Consider the following 15,560-nt stretch of genomic DNA (forward strand, 5'->3'; position numbering starts at 1 on the left):
GTCTATAGTACTGTATATTATTTCATTTAGGTTTACATTTTTTAATGGTGAAGCATATTTAAAATGTCATACAGTAAAAATTAATTTATAATTTTATGCTTTTGGGTAAATAAAGAAAAAAGGCCTTTTTTTATCTCCCCAAACACTACTTATCAGCATAACACAGCTAGATCAACATTAACGTTACCTTTCCTTTCATGAGAACGCAGTCCTCCTGGAGGTTAGAAGAATGGCTTGGTTCTCCAGTGTGCCATTTGGTGAATGTCACTTGTGATCCATCACTCCACTCAAACAGCATTTGCACTTTCAGGTCATTAAATCCAATCCAGAGGTCCCTGGGGGAGGGGAACATTTGCAAAAGTTTATACCAGTGCATGTCCCAATGGGGGACCAAAAAATTGTATCTTTGTTGTTTCATTTCAGGATTATTGATAATAAACTACAATACAATGTCATGAAACATGCAGTACATGTGTACAGCATGTCTATTGCAAAAAGACAGACCAAGAGCTAGTAGTATACTTTGTTTTACTTTTTTAAATAGTGTATAATTTGGTTAATTTTTTTTTAAATAGCTTTACTGCTTGAGGATATACATCTGAAAAACAACATGAATTGAATAGACGTTTACACAGTGACTGGCAAATCAACAGACAGACTGAAATAAAAATACAGTGGTCAAAAGATCAATTAGAAATGAATGTTGTTGTGGAAATTCCCAGAAAAGTAAATTCACTTTGGTAGACATATTGCACCTACATACATATACAATACAGTGTATACATACAATATCCAAGCTGTGAAGTAACAAAGCTGTGTTCTTCAATATTGTGGATGCTGGCAAGATCTCCACCATCCTTGTGACATGCGGCCAAAGCATCCTTCCATATTTTTTTCGATCTTTCCAAGTAATAGCAATGCCCTGCGTACGGCACCCAGTGATTAGAACAGTAACTGAGCTGACCGTTCACTGGGGAAAAAAAAAGAGAGAGCGATTACATGTGAAACCCCTTTAACAAAATGACAAGAGTACATGGTATGACAAGGAAGAATGCTGAACTTGTTAAAGTTATCTATTTTATTTCTGAAACGAATAAAATCGGTGCAAACATTATAAAAAAACGAACAACTATAAACAATGATTGACTGCTTCTATCTGCAGGATGCATTACCAGTGTCGAAAAAGGATACAGACACTTCTTATTGAAAGCCAATTACAAAGACTCCCAAACGTCTTTTTTACAGATACGATACAGTAGTGGTGTAAGGTGATTTGTATTAACCTGACGCTGAGGGTATCAAGTTAGTAGCATTCCCCTTCCTACAGATGTAACCTAGCTTATTGGAACAAGCCTTGTCTTCCCACTTGGCACCTTTTCCAGGATTCATCACAGCACAGTTCAGACCAGACTGGGAAGAGGGGCAGCCTTTATTTTAAGTTATTTTAAGAATAATAAAGAGGAAATAATAATAATATAATAATAATAATAATAATAATAATAATAATAATAATAATAATAATAATACACAACAACATGAATACAAATGTTTCATTTTGTGTTTTAAGAAAGTGAAAAATAGGACAGTTATTAAACAAAAACTGTTTTTAAAACTGAAAGCATTTAAGAAAGGAATTTCAATAATTAGAAGAATATAACAGAACTCACCAGGTGCCCAGTTCAAGTATCTGAATGGGTTACCATTACTCCATTGCCAGCCACTGTCAAAATCCAAACTATTGAGTCTGATCCACAGTGGAGTGCTCAAAGAACTGGTTAAGCCTTTTGAAAAAAAGTTACTGTATGTAAATGCTTTTTACTGTCTTGAAGGAAGTTAGATGTAAAACAGAATTGTACTATTCAAATTCCAATCATAATGTATATTACAATAAATTGTACTGTTGATCAATGTTCCTCAAAAATCTTGTCAAGAAAATGTCTGAATAAATAAGGGGTGTCTGTCTGTATGTAACACTTGCATTTCTGCATATATCTGCGTATGTGCGTATAAAACTTGGTGGCAGCATTATCGAGTGTAATTATTTAGAGTGTCAGATTCTGGGGTTATATGGAGGTGTCTGTTTGTCTATTCATCCACCCATCTGTATGCAAGTCATACTTGTTTTGCATATTCTCATAGCATTGCTTATCAAATTGTGATTAAACATTGAACTGCTAATTCTTATTCTGCAGTATTCTGTAAACACTGTTGATCACGGTCCTCGGGTTCTTCAGCGTAATGATCGCTATGATTTCACAGCCATGGAGGAGGGCGTATTTTACTGACAAACAGAACTTGTTACCTTAGAAAAGAGCCATGAAACTATAGATGGGTTAAGTGTGGTCTGACTAATGTCATCATTTTACTAACACTTTTTTTTCAAGGTCTGAATTTGTCAAGAAGATACTGTTTGTGTTCAAGACATAAATAGTTTTTTTTTTTTCAGCCAAAGGGGGTCAAGACATTTCCTAATTAAAAAGTGTGTGGCAGATACATGCCTGTAAGATATGTTTGTTTGTGTAGCTCAATAACACTTAGTAAGTCAGAGTCTTGCTGCTGGCAGCTTTTCCTTGCTTGATGCCAGGTCAGAACTGCTTGGGTGTTTCTTTGGTAGAGCACTCCAGTTACAGGGTCTGTGTCCCAACCAGCACCACCCGTGTAAAGGAACAGCAAAATAAATTTAAAAAAACTACCCAAAAAACAGATCTCTTTTTTATAATCTTTAAAGAGAGAGAAATAGAAAACAGGGAGAACTCAAATTAAAACATGATTTTAAATCTGAAAGTTAATATTGATTTCCGTGAGAATGCAACTCACTCATGTAAACATGCTGAATATTATTTTTATAAGTTTTCAGAATATAACATGCATCCATTTACACAAGGTGTGCAGTATATTCAGTTAATAATTCTCTATGTATGGTGTTTTTGATAGGATAGTATACAGGGTGTATCCAGTGATGGGTAAGTTGCTTTTAAAAAGTACAGTGACAAGTAATTTTTTTTTTTATCTAGTTAGTTGAAGAAAATGATAACTAGTTCCAGTTACAAATAGTTTTTTGTCCCTGCTCGGAATACTCTTTCAAGATCCAGTTATTGAAACACACTGCCATTTTCTAACAAAATGAGATAAAAAGTGCATTCAAGTGTCATGTAAGGTTTGACTCGTACTGTTCAAACGCTTTGTGGTTTCCATGTAACTGAAATAAACTATGTTATTTATTCACATACAATCTAACGTGTTACCACATTTAATTACCTATCTGAAAATGGAACAATTACTGTTGCAAGTTACTGAAAAATATCAGATTACAGTAATGCGTTACATGGGGGTATCCTTTGCAAGGCTGAGCATTATACAAGCGGTGCATGTTATGCAAGAATATAACCCCAGCCATCTCAATCATTGATGTTATGGGGTGTGTGTTATACACAGGGTGCATGTTTTATTTAAAAAAAATACAATTGCTTCAAACAAAAAGAAGTAATGTCTAGGTAGGGTTAGTGAAAGCAAGTTCAAATACAGTTTCAGTTTCAGAGCTTCAGTAAAGCAAAGTTATCACACAGCTGTGTCATTGGTCTAACTGATCTCAGCGGTGGTGGATCTAAAAAAAAACATTACAACTTTTATCAATAAATACAGTCAGAAAAACACTACAGAGAATATTTCCAAGCTCTGTAGTACGTAGATCTAATGCCCTTTCATTCCATGCAATCTATTGTAAACTGTTATAACTATTCTAGGATGCTGCAGCGAATCAAGCAAACGCCAAAAATGCAATGGCTGTATCATGCAATACTGAGTATATAACTTGCAATACAATTTCTAACTGACTTCCATCAGCAGCATTTAAGTAATATGTGTTGCAAATGGGCCATTCCACTTCCTCTTTCCAGTGTTTGAGTCCAGAAAGGAGGAAACCAGAAGAATGAGCTGCTTAAAGACCAAGGAAGCTAGCTGTCCAAAGGTCAGGGCCCAGGCGTGATCTGTGCTAACTAACCTCTAAGAGAAACGTACAGGAAAACAGGAAAATCCAATTTCAATAAAAGAACACAACAAGCTGTTGAGAAATCTCAGAATGCAACGTCAGTCCTGCTGCTAGTGTCAGGTTTATGAAACTGTAAAACTACAAAGTCATTTTAAAGCTTGCATTGAGGAGAGGTTAGGAGACATTGCTTCGTTCAAAACTCACTTTGACGGTGTGTACATGCACAAGTCATGACCGTTTTCCTCACAATGTTTTTGCTGCACTTTTCAGGAAATGCATTGCTATGCTGTTCTGATTTAAGAAAAAAAGTTGGCCTTACCAGTGCAGATTACTCAATTCATAGTAATTTAGAGGAGGGGATATTTAAATAACTGTGTCTACCTACTAATTAGGAAAAGAATGACTCTGAATATCGTGAGGAGAGCTTCATGAGCTGAAGATTATAAAAATAATTAACAAGATAAAAGAATTAACTTGTTGTCACCCACATTCCGAATTACCATCAAATTTATTTAATTAAAGTAGTCTATAAATATATGTGGGGAATACAGGGGGTTACTACAATACAATAATAATAATAAAAAAAAAAAAAAAACGATATGATCCTTAGGCCAATAAGAATATAATATTGAGAACAGGGGTTGTGTAAAAATACATATGAGGTTCCTGAGCAGCTTTCACTATAGGTGTACCAGGCTGAGCATCCTAGTGTTCCTGTACACATCTGCCGGTCCCTATACCCTGCCTCTGCTCCGAGATCCAGTGACTGGTGGTCTGCAGCTGCAATAGAAGTGTCAGGCACAGAATCCACTTAACACACACACACACACACACACACACACACACACACACACACACACACACACACACACACACACACACACATTATAATGCAAAATGGAAGTCTTTTAATATTACAAACATTCAAACAAAAGTCTTTATTTAAAGCGATATGGCCTAACCCTAACCCTAACTATATCCATTACTTATTCCACAATATGCCAATTGATGCTAACAATTCATTCCGGTTGTGTGTGGTGGAAGAAGAGGTGGAGATGTGTTGCTCCTGGGACAGCTTAAAAGAATTATAGAAAAAATACGACTATCAAATAAACCAACATAGGAGCGTACAAGTACATGCAGCAGATATGGCTTTCTTCTCCATGTCTGCTGTTGGCTGTATCGCCAACTCTCGTATCTCCACTGATCTCCTAGACCTACCAGACCGACAAGGCTTGCAGGGTTGGTTACAAGGCAAAGCAGTTACGTCATCTATCTTGTGCGTGTGTGCCATGGTGGTCGCAAGCACCCATGTTTCAGTGAATTCACCTCTCAGGGAGAATGTGGAGATATCAAAAGAACAAAGTGGTGTATGAATAGGGCTAATGAAAGCAAACTGGAAGTTGTGTGGACTTTAACATAATACTGGAACTTCCAAGAAGCAACAATAAATATGTTTAAGCCATAGCCTGTACACTGCCCCTGAAAAAACACTGGGCTTGAAAACACTTGTTTGAGATTGCCTTTCTTTAAGAGAAAGAGGCACTTGTGTTCTTTGAATAACAATCACTGCTTCATACTGTTAAAAGCCATATTTTGGGGCTCCAGAGTGGGGATCGAGGTTTGTGTTGGAGTTTCCCCTGGGGCTATGGGGATAGGACAGTATATGAGGCACCAAATGTGTATTGAACCCCATGGATTTATTCTGTGTTTTTTGTAGGGAATTTGATAGGCTGATCTCCACCTGGAGGGACTTCCAGGATAGGTTATAGCGATAGACTTGGGTGGTAACGGGAGCGCTAGAAGAGAAAGGCCTAGATTGTCAGCGGACAAATGTAGGGCAAACTGTATTGTGTATTAGGGATAATGGTAAAAGAATATCCTCAGTTTGTTCAGGTCTCCTTATACCTGACATTACAGGACTGCATGTGAATTTCCATAACTACTACCACTTCTGTACATTTAAATATTACAGAGTAAGAACACCATTATCTTTTACTCACTTTTTGTTGGACACATGCCCCATTTGTTGTCTTTATCGTAGTCTGTTGTTGTTGCACACCAAAGATTACCATCAGACCTGCCCTCTTTGGTGCAGTCAGCATACCACTTTTGTAGAAACTTGAAAGGGAACTGGCATGGAATTCCATTTGAATTCCCTCCTATTGAAAATATATCTAAAGGAAGAAGGCATTGCTAGTCATTATTATTTTGGTACACAAAGGCATGTTTGATACTGCTGCAAAATAATAACTGAAAACAGCTTGTTTATATAAATTGTGGAAGTTATTTATACCTCAAGTGATGGACAGCACATCTTTTTTTTAGACATTTCTAAATTGCTTCAAACAGTCCAGGCCTTTATTTTTATTCATCTGATAGCTTAAGAATCTTAAACTTGAACTGCAAACTTTGGCTTAAGCTTCAGAGGTATAAAAGTACTCATTAGCTGCTTTTATTTTTTTAGTAATATTGGCCCTATTCACAAATCTGTCTAGCAATGTAACTGCCTCCATATTAATTTTAAAAGGTTGCTAATTTTAGCACTTACAGCTGTGCCTTAGTTTCAGCTATGACTTATTCATTTGTTAATTACTTTTGGTGCTTGTAAATGTACTGTTCATGAAAGGTGTGGGACAGTTCTGGCTACAGTCTTGGCACAGGACTGCCTGACAGCATGCTGTTGAGCGCACCTCAGTCCTGACCCTAACTCTAAAACTGTCATCTCCCAAGCAGAGTATCATTTGTGTTACATGGTGCCAAATTATATGGTGGTTTTGTGTACAGAGCAGCTTTTTAAGTCAAGATAACCAATTAAAAACAAATGCACTTCAATCAAATCAAAGATTGTACCTTCATAACTCCTGGAGCATAAATCGTCCTTGGTTCCATATATCTTCCATCTGCTCCAAACTCCTGATCCTTTATGCAGCATGACATTTTTTTCATTTTTGTTTCCATAATTGAAAAATAAGTCTTCTCCCTTGATAGCAAATAAAGTGTCATTCCTGCACTCCCACTTCTGCTGTTCACTCTTCTCATCACAGAGGTACAGCAAGACTTGAACCCAGTCTCCCTTTCGTTGCGTTCCTAGACATAATTTCAATGACAGGCTGACCAGTCTGTCACCTGAGACCCATCTGAACTGCTGTGATATGGTGCTAGGGTTGCACGCAGAAGTCTGGACAGAGCTGGAACTGATTGCAACCACACATTTGTTATGATCTTCATTGTATATCAGAAAGGAACTTGTTTCTGTAAGATAATAGAATAATTCAATTTTAAAATATGATATATGGATGGGTTTTTAATGCAACTTTCAATTTTGGGGTTCAGGGCACAGTTGATCAGTAAAGAAGACAAAGCATTTTCCAAACAATACTCGCAAATTATATTAAAGATGTTTTAGTTCATAGTGTTAGAAACAGCCCCTAGGGATAGAATGTGTCACTGAATATCCAAATTATTTGCTAATTAATTTAATAACAAATAGTATTTGATAAATGTAAAAAAAAGGCTGGATTTTATGTTTTCATGACATCCAAAAAAACAGTCTGATCTGTATTGCTCCATGAAAAGCGCTCATTAATAGTGCCCATTATTGTTGCTCATCAGTAGAACTGCTCTAAGGAACACAAGCAGTCAGGTGATTACTGGCTGACACAGTAAGCAGGGGACAATTGAAAGTCTAGCTGTAAACCAGTGATGAAGGAGTTTGGACGTGACTGTCTTCTCAATGAGTTCACTTATTTATTTTTATATAATATTAGCAAAGATTTGAATGTATCCTTTCCATATATTTCAGTGGTTGCAATGCATCAGTTTCCAAAGCAACCAGATTGTTACTCCCTCAGTAAGAATGTACAGGGTGTTCTGAAATGTGTCTAAGTATCGAGAACAAACTGCTTTCTCCACAAAATATTAAATACAGCAAAAAATCTGAACCGTTATAAATATTCTCTATATATTTTCTGCTTTGTTTAAACTATTCTGCTGCATGATTGTTGTCTTGCTGTACCTTTTGAGGTGTTTCTCAATGAGTAAAAGTAGTGGGTAATATACCAATTATTATGAAACATGTGAAAAATAACATTTGAAACACATTATTAAAAAATAAGTCAACTCACCTAGCTGAACAGAGGTCCGAATGACGTAAAGAAAAAAACACCAGTGATATTCTAGCCATTATAAATGTTTCATTATTTTCTTGACTAATTTAGAAAAGTATTCTCAGGTCCTAAATCCAAGACAAGTTGTGCTTACTGAGTTGATGCTCTTAGTGTGAAAGACATTGACTGTAGCAGGGCAGTGCACCCTAAATGCTAATGATGTATCCTGTCACATGGGGGAGTACCAACAGAAACAGGAATGCACTTATCAGCATGTGTTTCCACATTTTAATACTTGGAAGCACATCCATTTACTAGAAGATATTTGCTGACAGATGCATATTTTTTAAGCAGATTAATTGCATCATTCCTTTTTAATAAGAATGGCAGAGTACTATCGAATTTAATTTTTTCATATTACACAAATCCAATCAATACACATGACTTATTTAAATAAGAAGTTCAGTATGACAATGGACACAGTACAGTTAATTTATTTTATTGTATTTGTAAGGGTGATGTGTTTAAGTTATAGTATTTTAGCTTTTAGTTACCTTTTTAATTCTACTGTTTCATAGTTTCAAAATCTGTCGACCTGTGTGATTTTGACTTTTCTGGATTTTGAAACAAGAAGTAAGCATATAACTTTGTTCTAAGTTTGCACTAACTTGACCTGAATCTAAATGTCTTCCGAGAAAACATGGTGTACTCAATAACCAAAATAAGGAAGTTGCCATAGAAAAATGTGGATTCTTTGAATTGCCTCCTCTGTGGTAATGAGTTATCAGTTACGATTTTTTTTTAATTAAAAACATTCCACCAAGAAAAAAAAGTTGTTAGAGTATGCATGAGCTCGACCCTTGCAGTCTCTCATAGAAACTTAAACTAGAAATGAAGAGTTTGGGGGTCACCTTTGATCCTGATCTCTCATTTGAGACTCATATTAGGGCTGTTACTGAAGTATCTTTTTACCATTTGAGAAATATAGCCAAACTTAGACTGATTATTTCTGTATCTGGTGCTGACAGACTAATGCAGGCCTTTGTTTAATTAGGAATTCATTATTGTAATGCTCTTTTTTCTGGTGTCCCAAAACGTGGGCTATCCCGCTTGCAGCTTGTTCAGAATATGGCCGCTAGAATTCTAATTAAAACCAGGAAAAGTGAACATATTACTCCTGTTTTGGCCTCTTTACACTGGCTCCCTGTGCAGTATAGAATTAATTTTAAGAGTTTGCTGTTAACTTACAAGACCCTGAATGGATTAGCAGATAGTTATTTGCACGAGTTACTGACCCCGTATCTTCCAAACCGCACTCTGAGATCACAGGATGCGGGGCTGCTGGTTTTTCCTAGGACCAACAAAAGCAACACGGGAGGGAGGGCTTTTTCTTGTAGAGCTCTGAAATTATGGGATGCTCCACCTTCATTTGTCAGGGATGCCGGGACCGCCAATACTAAAAACGCACTTTTATAATTTCTATGGCTTTCTTATCTTAGTAGGTTTTAATGTAACTTTAAAATTGCTGCTTGTATTGTTATGTGTATACTGTTAGTTAAATCGTTATTTAAATGGGCTGACTGTGGCAGTTGTATGTGTGACATGCTACACAAATGTACTGTGTTTTTTTTCTGCTATGTACTGTACGTGCTTTGCGATACTTTTGTATAAAAAGCACTATATAAATGAAAAATAAATGTTCTTCTTTTTTGAATCTAGACTTTTGCTGAAATATACTGTAGGAAATGTTTGAAAAACTCAAACAAGTGGGGTCCTGTATGTAATGTAGTGCTGTAGTAATAGCCACTGAGCTCTGATTGGATGTCATGTCCTGTATGAATCCCAGGTAAAGCAACCAGATACTGCCAGCCAGCATTAACAAAGGTGTTACTGTGGCAGGCTGACAAAGGACCTGTTTCACCTGAAAAAGTAGGCGCCACCATATGCAAATGAACAGTTTCACCTGAATCTTCTGCCCAAAATTATATTTAAATTGGGGGCTCCCAAGTGACTCATCCGGCAAAGGCACTCCACGTGGAGCACAGGGTGCACCCCATAGCCTGGAGGTTACTGGTGCAAGTCCAGGCTATTCCAGTGCCCACCGTGTGGCACACAATTGGCCAAGAATCGCTTGGGTGGTGAGGGCTTAGGTTGGCCAGGGTGATCTCGGCTCACTGCGCACCAATGACCCCTGTAGTCTGGTCGGGTGCCTGCGGTTTTACTATTTATAGGTATGTGTTTGGGTAAAATGAACATTTTTGTTTTATTCTATAAACTACTGACAACATTTCTACCAAATTCCAAATAAAAAATATTGTCATTTAGAGCATTTATTTGCAGAAAATGACAACTGGTCAAAATAACAAAAAAGATGCAGTGTTGTCAGACCTCGAATAATGCAAAGAAAATAAGTTCATATTCATTTTTAAACAACACAATACTAATGTTTTAACTTAGGAAGAGTTCAGAAATCAATATTTGGTGGAATAACCCTGATTTTCAAGCACAGCTTTCATGCGTCTTGGCATGCTCTCCACCAGTCTTTCACATTGATGTTGGGTGACTTTATGCCACTCCTGGCGCAAAAATTCAAGCAGCTCGGCTTTGTTTGATGGCTTGTGACCATCCATCTTCCTCTTGATCACATTCCAGAGGTTTTCAATGGGGTTCAGGTCTGGAGATTGAGTTGACCATGACAGGGTCTTGATCTGGTGGTCCTCCATCCACACCTTGATTGACCTGGCTGTGTGGCATGGAGCATTGTCCTGCTGGAAAAACCAATCCTCAGAGTTGGGGAACATTGTCAGAGCAGAAGGAAGCAAGTTTTCTTCCAGGACAACCTTGTACTTGGCTTGATTCATGCGTCCTTCACAAAGACAAATCTGCCCGATTCCAGCCTTGCTGAAGCACCCCCAGATCATCACCGATCCTCCACCACATTTCACAGTGGGTGCGAGACACTGTGGCTTGTAGGCCTCTCCAGGTCTCCGTCTAACCATTAGACGACCAGGTGTTGGGCCAAGCTGAAAACTGGACTCATCTCGGGGTGCTTCAGCAAGGCTGGAATCGGGCAGATTTGTCTTTGTGAAGGACGCATCAGCAGGACAATGCTCCATGCCACACAGCCAGGTCAATCAAGGTGTGGATAGAGGATCACCAGATCAAGACCCTGTCATGGCCAGCCCAATCTCCAGACCTGAACCCCATTGATAACCTCTGGAATGTGATCAAGAGGAAGATGGATGGTCACAAGCCATCAAACAAAACCGAGCTGCTTGAATTTTTGCGCCAGGAGTGGCATAAAGTCATCCAACATCAATGTGAAGGACTGGTGGAGAGCATGCCAAGACGCATGAAAGCTGTGCTTGAAAATCAGGGTTATTCCACCAAATATTGATTTCTGAACTCTTCCTAAGTTAAAACATTAGTATTGTGTTGTTTAAAAATGAATTTGAACTTATTTTCTTTGCATTATTCGAGGTGTGACAACACTGCATCTTTTTTGTTATTTTGACCAGTTGTCATTTTCTGCAAATAAAAGCTCTAAATGACAATATTTTTATTTGGAATTTGGGAGCAATGTTGTCAGTAGTTTATAGAATAAAACAAAAATGTTCATTTTACCCAAACACATACCTATAAATAGTAAAACCAGAGAAACTGATAATTTTGCAGTGGTCTCTTAATTTTTTCCAGAGCTGTATATATATATATATATATATGAATGTTTTACTCATTTATATAGAGTACCTGTAAAATAATAGGATTTTCAATCAAATATAAACAAGTAGCTATGGTGACATCACCAGCAAATTAAGCAAATTAGTTATGTTTTTAGTTAAAATTATGTGTTACTCTATGTTGTTGTGCTGTATCTGGGGCAGGCAGTTATATTGACTTCAGAGCAATGGTAAATTCGTCTTAATGAAAAGGCTAAACTGCTAATTTCAACCAAGATACAGCACTTCTTGAAATCCTTCACTGTATTTTATCTCAGAAGTAATGTTGATTCAGAAGTAAAGCCAGCCGTGGAAGTCAAGACATGACCTTGTAAAGGGAAATGTAGGGGAGAGCCTGCAAACTATAGGAATGTATGGATAAGAATGCATAGGAAATCCTGTCTCCTGCAAAGGGAAATCCAGAGATGAAAGTGCAAAAGAGAACCTGAAAATAAAGTGGAATCTGGAGGTGATGGTGCTGAGGAATGAGCCACATATTGATCGCCTAGCAATGTTCACAGTCTTCAAAGAGAATGTATTGACCAGTCTACTTACATTAACTTCAGTACTCGGAGACGACAGTTTAGTAGACACATCCCAGTTATGCGATGTTTCGGTACATGACTAAGCATAGCTAAAAATGCATAACTGACATATCATATCAGTACAGACACATTTTTGAAATGCAGGACAGTAAAGAAAGCAATCAGCTGTACCATCTGAAGTACTTTTGTTTTAAGTTTTTCCAGATGTGTTCATCTGAAAGTTGTACTATATGAATGTTGTGAGTTATTATCTGAGGTAAATCCTGGCTATATTACACCAAAAAAATAGAAAAAACCTTCATGTCTGTATAATTTTGATGCAAAACTGGATGCATGTATGCTAAAATAAATACATAATAATAAAAACATTAAAGAACAACCTAAACCAGGGAAAGGAAGTATTTATGTTAGAGTTCTGGGTTCATTATGATACATGCACCAGGATCCCGAACCACAACGATACAACCTAATTGAATGAGAGGATTTTATAAATAAACGTAATGACATGCCGATGAGTCACAAAGACAATGTCAATTCTCAACTTCAGCAAACTTCGACCTGGCATTTGACTCAAATTATTGTTGGCAATGGATTTAAGCAATGTGCAGAATAGTGTAATGGCTGTGTGAAAAACAAAATTACACCACAGGTACTATTAACAATTTAATTGCTTATTGTGGAAAAATAGGAAATGTTTATATTTTTGGGTCATTGGGGAGGAGTGGACAAGTGATGTAGTATTATTAAGCGTTAGCACCTGTGCTTGGCTTGAAACGTAAAGCAATTTGTTTTGTCATCTGCTGAAACAGTTTGTATGTACAGCCAAGTCAGAGGTCTGAGCACTTCTGATCAAGTATTTCAATCCACAACAGCAATCCTCAGTTGTCAGTGTTTAGTTTGTAACTAAGGTGGTTTAAATATGGACTAATCAAGTACTAGCGCTGGTTACCGAGGGAATCTTTGTACAGAATGTATGCATTAGCAAATAGTAGCTGAATCATTCCCCAGGTTACTAGATGGTGCTGCTTCATTATTTCATTGATGTGTTGCTTTTAATATTAAACTGCATGATTTCCTCTATCTGTGAGTTTTTAGAAATGACAGATCATGTGAGCTCAGCTATGATTGATCCAGCTCAGGTAGAGTACCCTAGTAAGAAGGAAGAACACAGTGCTGGATAAGTATTTCATTTTAGTGGCTTGCTGCCTTTAAACTTCTATCTAGAGCTGGTGTATTACTTTATGGCTATATACAGTAAGACATTTAGCAGTATAACTGCATGGTCAAGGGTACATACTCATGGCTAATAGTGCTTCAACATAATGAATGACTGACTATCCCCATAGAACTATGTGACTGATTTCAGGAGTGACTTGTCATACTAGGTCCCATAGTTCAGGCACTAATTTCTGTCCTGGTCTGCCAGCTGGGGTGGTTTGTTGGGTGTGTGTAATTGTGGGAGGAGCTTCTGCTAAATGAATTCCTGTGTTCTGTTTGCTTTACTGGGTTTGCTTTGGGTCTCATTCTCGTATCAGTTGACTTTAGGGGTAAGGATACAAGAGGATAAATAACGGAGACAAGCAGAGGTTATGTAGCTCAGAATGGAGCAGGCCGTGAAGAGGATCTGCATCTGCAATATATACACTTATTTATTTGTATTTTATTTATTTGCTTTTTATAGCACTGTTTATACAGAAGTATCTCAAAACACTGTGCAGTACATAGTACAAAAAAAAAAAATCAAACCACAATACATTTGTGAAAAATATATTATGTCTACCACACTCATACCATTTAAATAAAAAAAAAAAAAATTATATATATATACACACACATATACACACACACACACAATTTAGCTCTGGTCTAGTCTGTTCAGAAGATAGTGTAGTCTTGGCATGAGCTCAGGTCACTAGAACCTTTTCTATGTAAATACAAGCTCTCGGTGCCCGTGTGCTGTGGGGGGTTATTTAGATAAAGCCTTGGCCTCCACCTCCTGATTTCTTCTATTGGGTCTGTGAGTTCTTTCTTTCTATTTCAGAGCTTACAGGGAACAAACGCTCCTGTTATTTGACAGTATCCTCAAAGGAATATTTCATTCAAAAACTAAACGTAACCAAATAATGCTCTTGCGTGCCTTAATCTAACTCCTGCTATAGGACGAAAAATCTGCTATATATATATATATATTATATATATATATTCCTATATATCACATATATTATCTATATATTATATATATAATATATATATATTATAATAATTGTCAAAGTTTGTTGTCACAGGTATAATGTTGGGAACCCTTGGGGAATTTAATATTGCGTTGTAAATGGTATATACAAATAGTATCATTGTTTATCATATTGTATGTGTGTGTGTGTGATGTGTGTATGGGTATATATTATATATATATATATATATATATATATATATATATATATATATATATATACAGACACACACACACAAAAACATTTGCAATTGTGTGCATTTTTGAATGGCCGTTGCTTGGGCAGTGCATTTACACTGAAATGTGAATTGTAAAGGCAACATCCGTTGTACATTTCACTAAAGTACTCAAAACCTTTATGTCCTATAGGGTCTTAAACAAGGTATACGTTGTTTCTCGATAAAGAGTCGAGATTAAATCACAGTGTATAAACAAATGTAAGGTGTTAGTGAGCATTTCTCCTTTGCCAAGATAATCCATCCAACTGACAGGTGTGGTAGATCAAGAAACTGCTTAAACAGCATGATCATTACACAGGTGCACCTTGTGATGGGGACAATAAAAGGCCACTCTAAAATGTGCAGTTTTGTCACACAACACAATGCCACAGATGTCTCAACTTTTGAGGGAGTGTGCAATTGGCATGCTGACTGCAGGAATGTCCACCAGAGCTGTTGTCAGAGAATGGAATGTTCATTTCTCTACCATACACCGCCTCCAATGTCGTTTTAGAAAATTTGACAGTACGTCCAACCGGCCTCACAACCACAGAGCATGTATAACCACGCCAGCCCAGGTCCTCCACATCCGGCTTCTTCACCAGCAGGACCAGTCACTCAGCCAAGTGATGAAACTGTGGGTTTGCACAACCGAAGAATTTCTGCACAAACTGTCAGAAACCGTCTCAGGAAAGCTCATCTGTGTGCTCATCGTCCTTACCAGGATCTTGACCTGACTGCAGTTCGGCAT

At 37.2% G+C, this 15,560-nt stretch overlaps 1 protein-coding gene across 1 annotated transcript in view; it reads right to left on the reverse strand.

Annotated features, from left to right (window-relative positions):
- The window catches only part of LOC121313755 (macrophage mannose receptor 1-like), a 35,586-nt gene extending 20,026 nt beyond the window's left edge, over positions 1–15,560 (reverse strand). The window contains 9 exon segments of the mRNA XM_041246559.1: positions 188–335; positions 775–970; positions 1,284–1,427; positions 1,668–1,781; positions 2,499–2,648; positions 5,986–6,165; positions 6,842–7,243; positions 8,116–8,119; positions 15,531–15,560. Coding sequence (XP_041102493.1) covers positions 188–335; positions 775–970; positions 1,284–1,427; positions 1,668–1,781; positions 2,499–2,648; positions 5,986–6,165; positions 6,842–7,243; positions 8,116–8,119; positions 15,531–15,560 — 1,368 coding nt within the window.

This window comes from Polyodon spathula, chromosome 4 (assembly GCF_017654505.1).
Source record: "Polyodon spathula isolate WHYD16114869_AA chromosome 4, ASM1765450v1, whole genome shotgun sequence".
NCBI lineage: Eukaryota > Metazoa > Chordata > Actinopteri > Acipenseriformes > Polyodontidae > Polyodon > Polyodon spathula.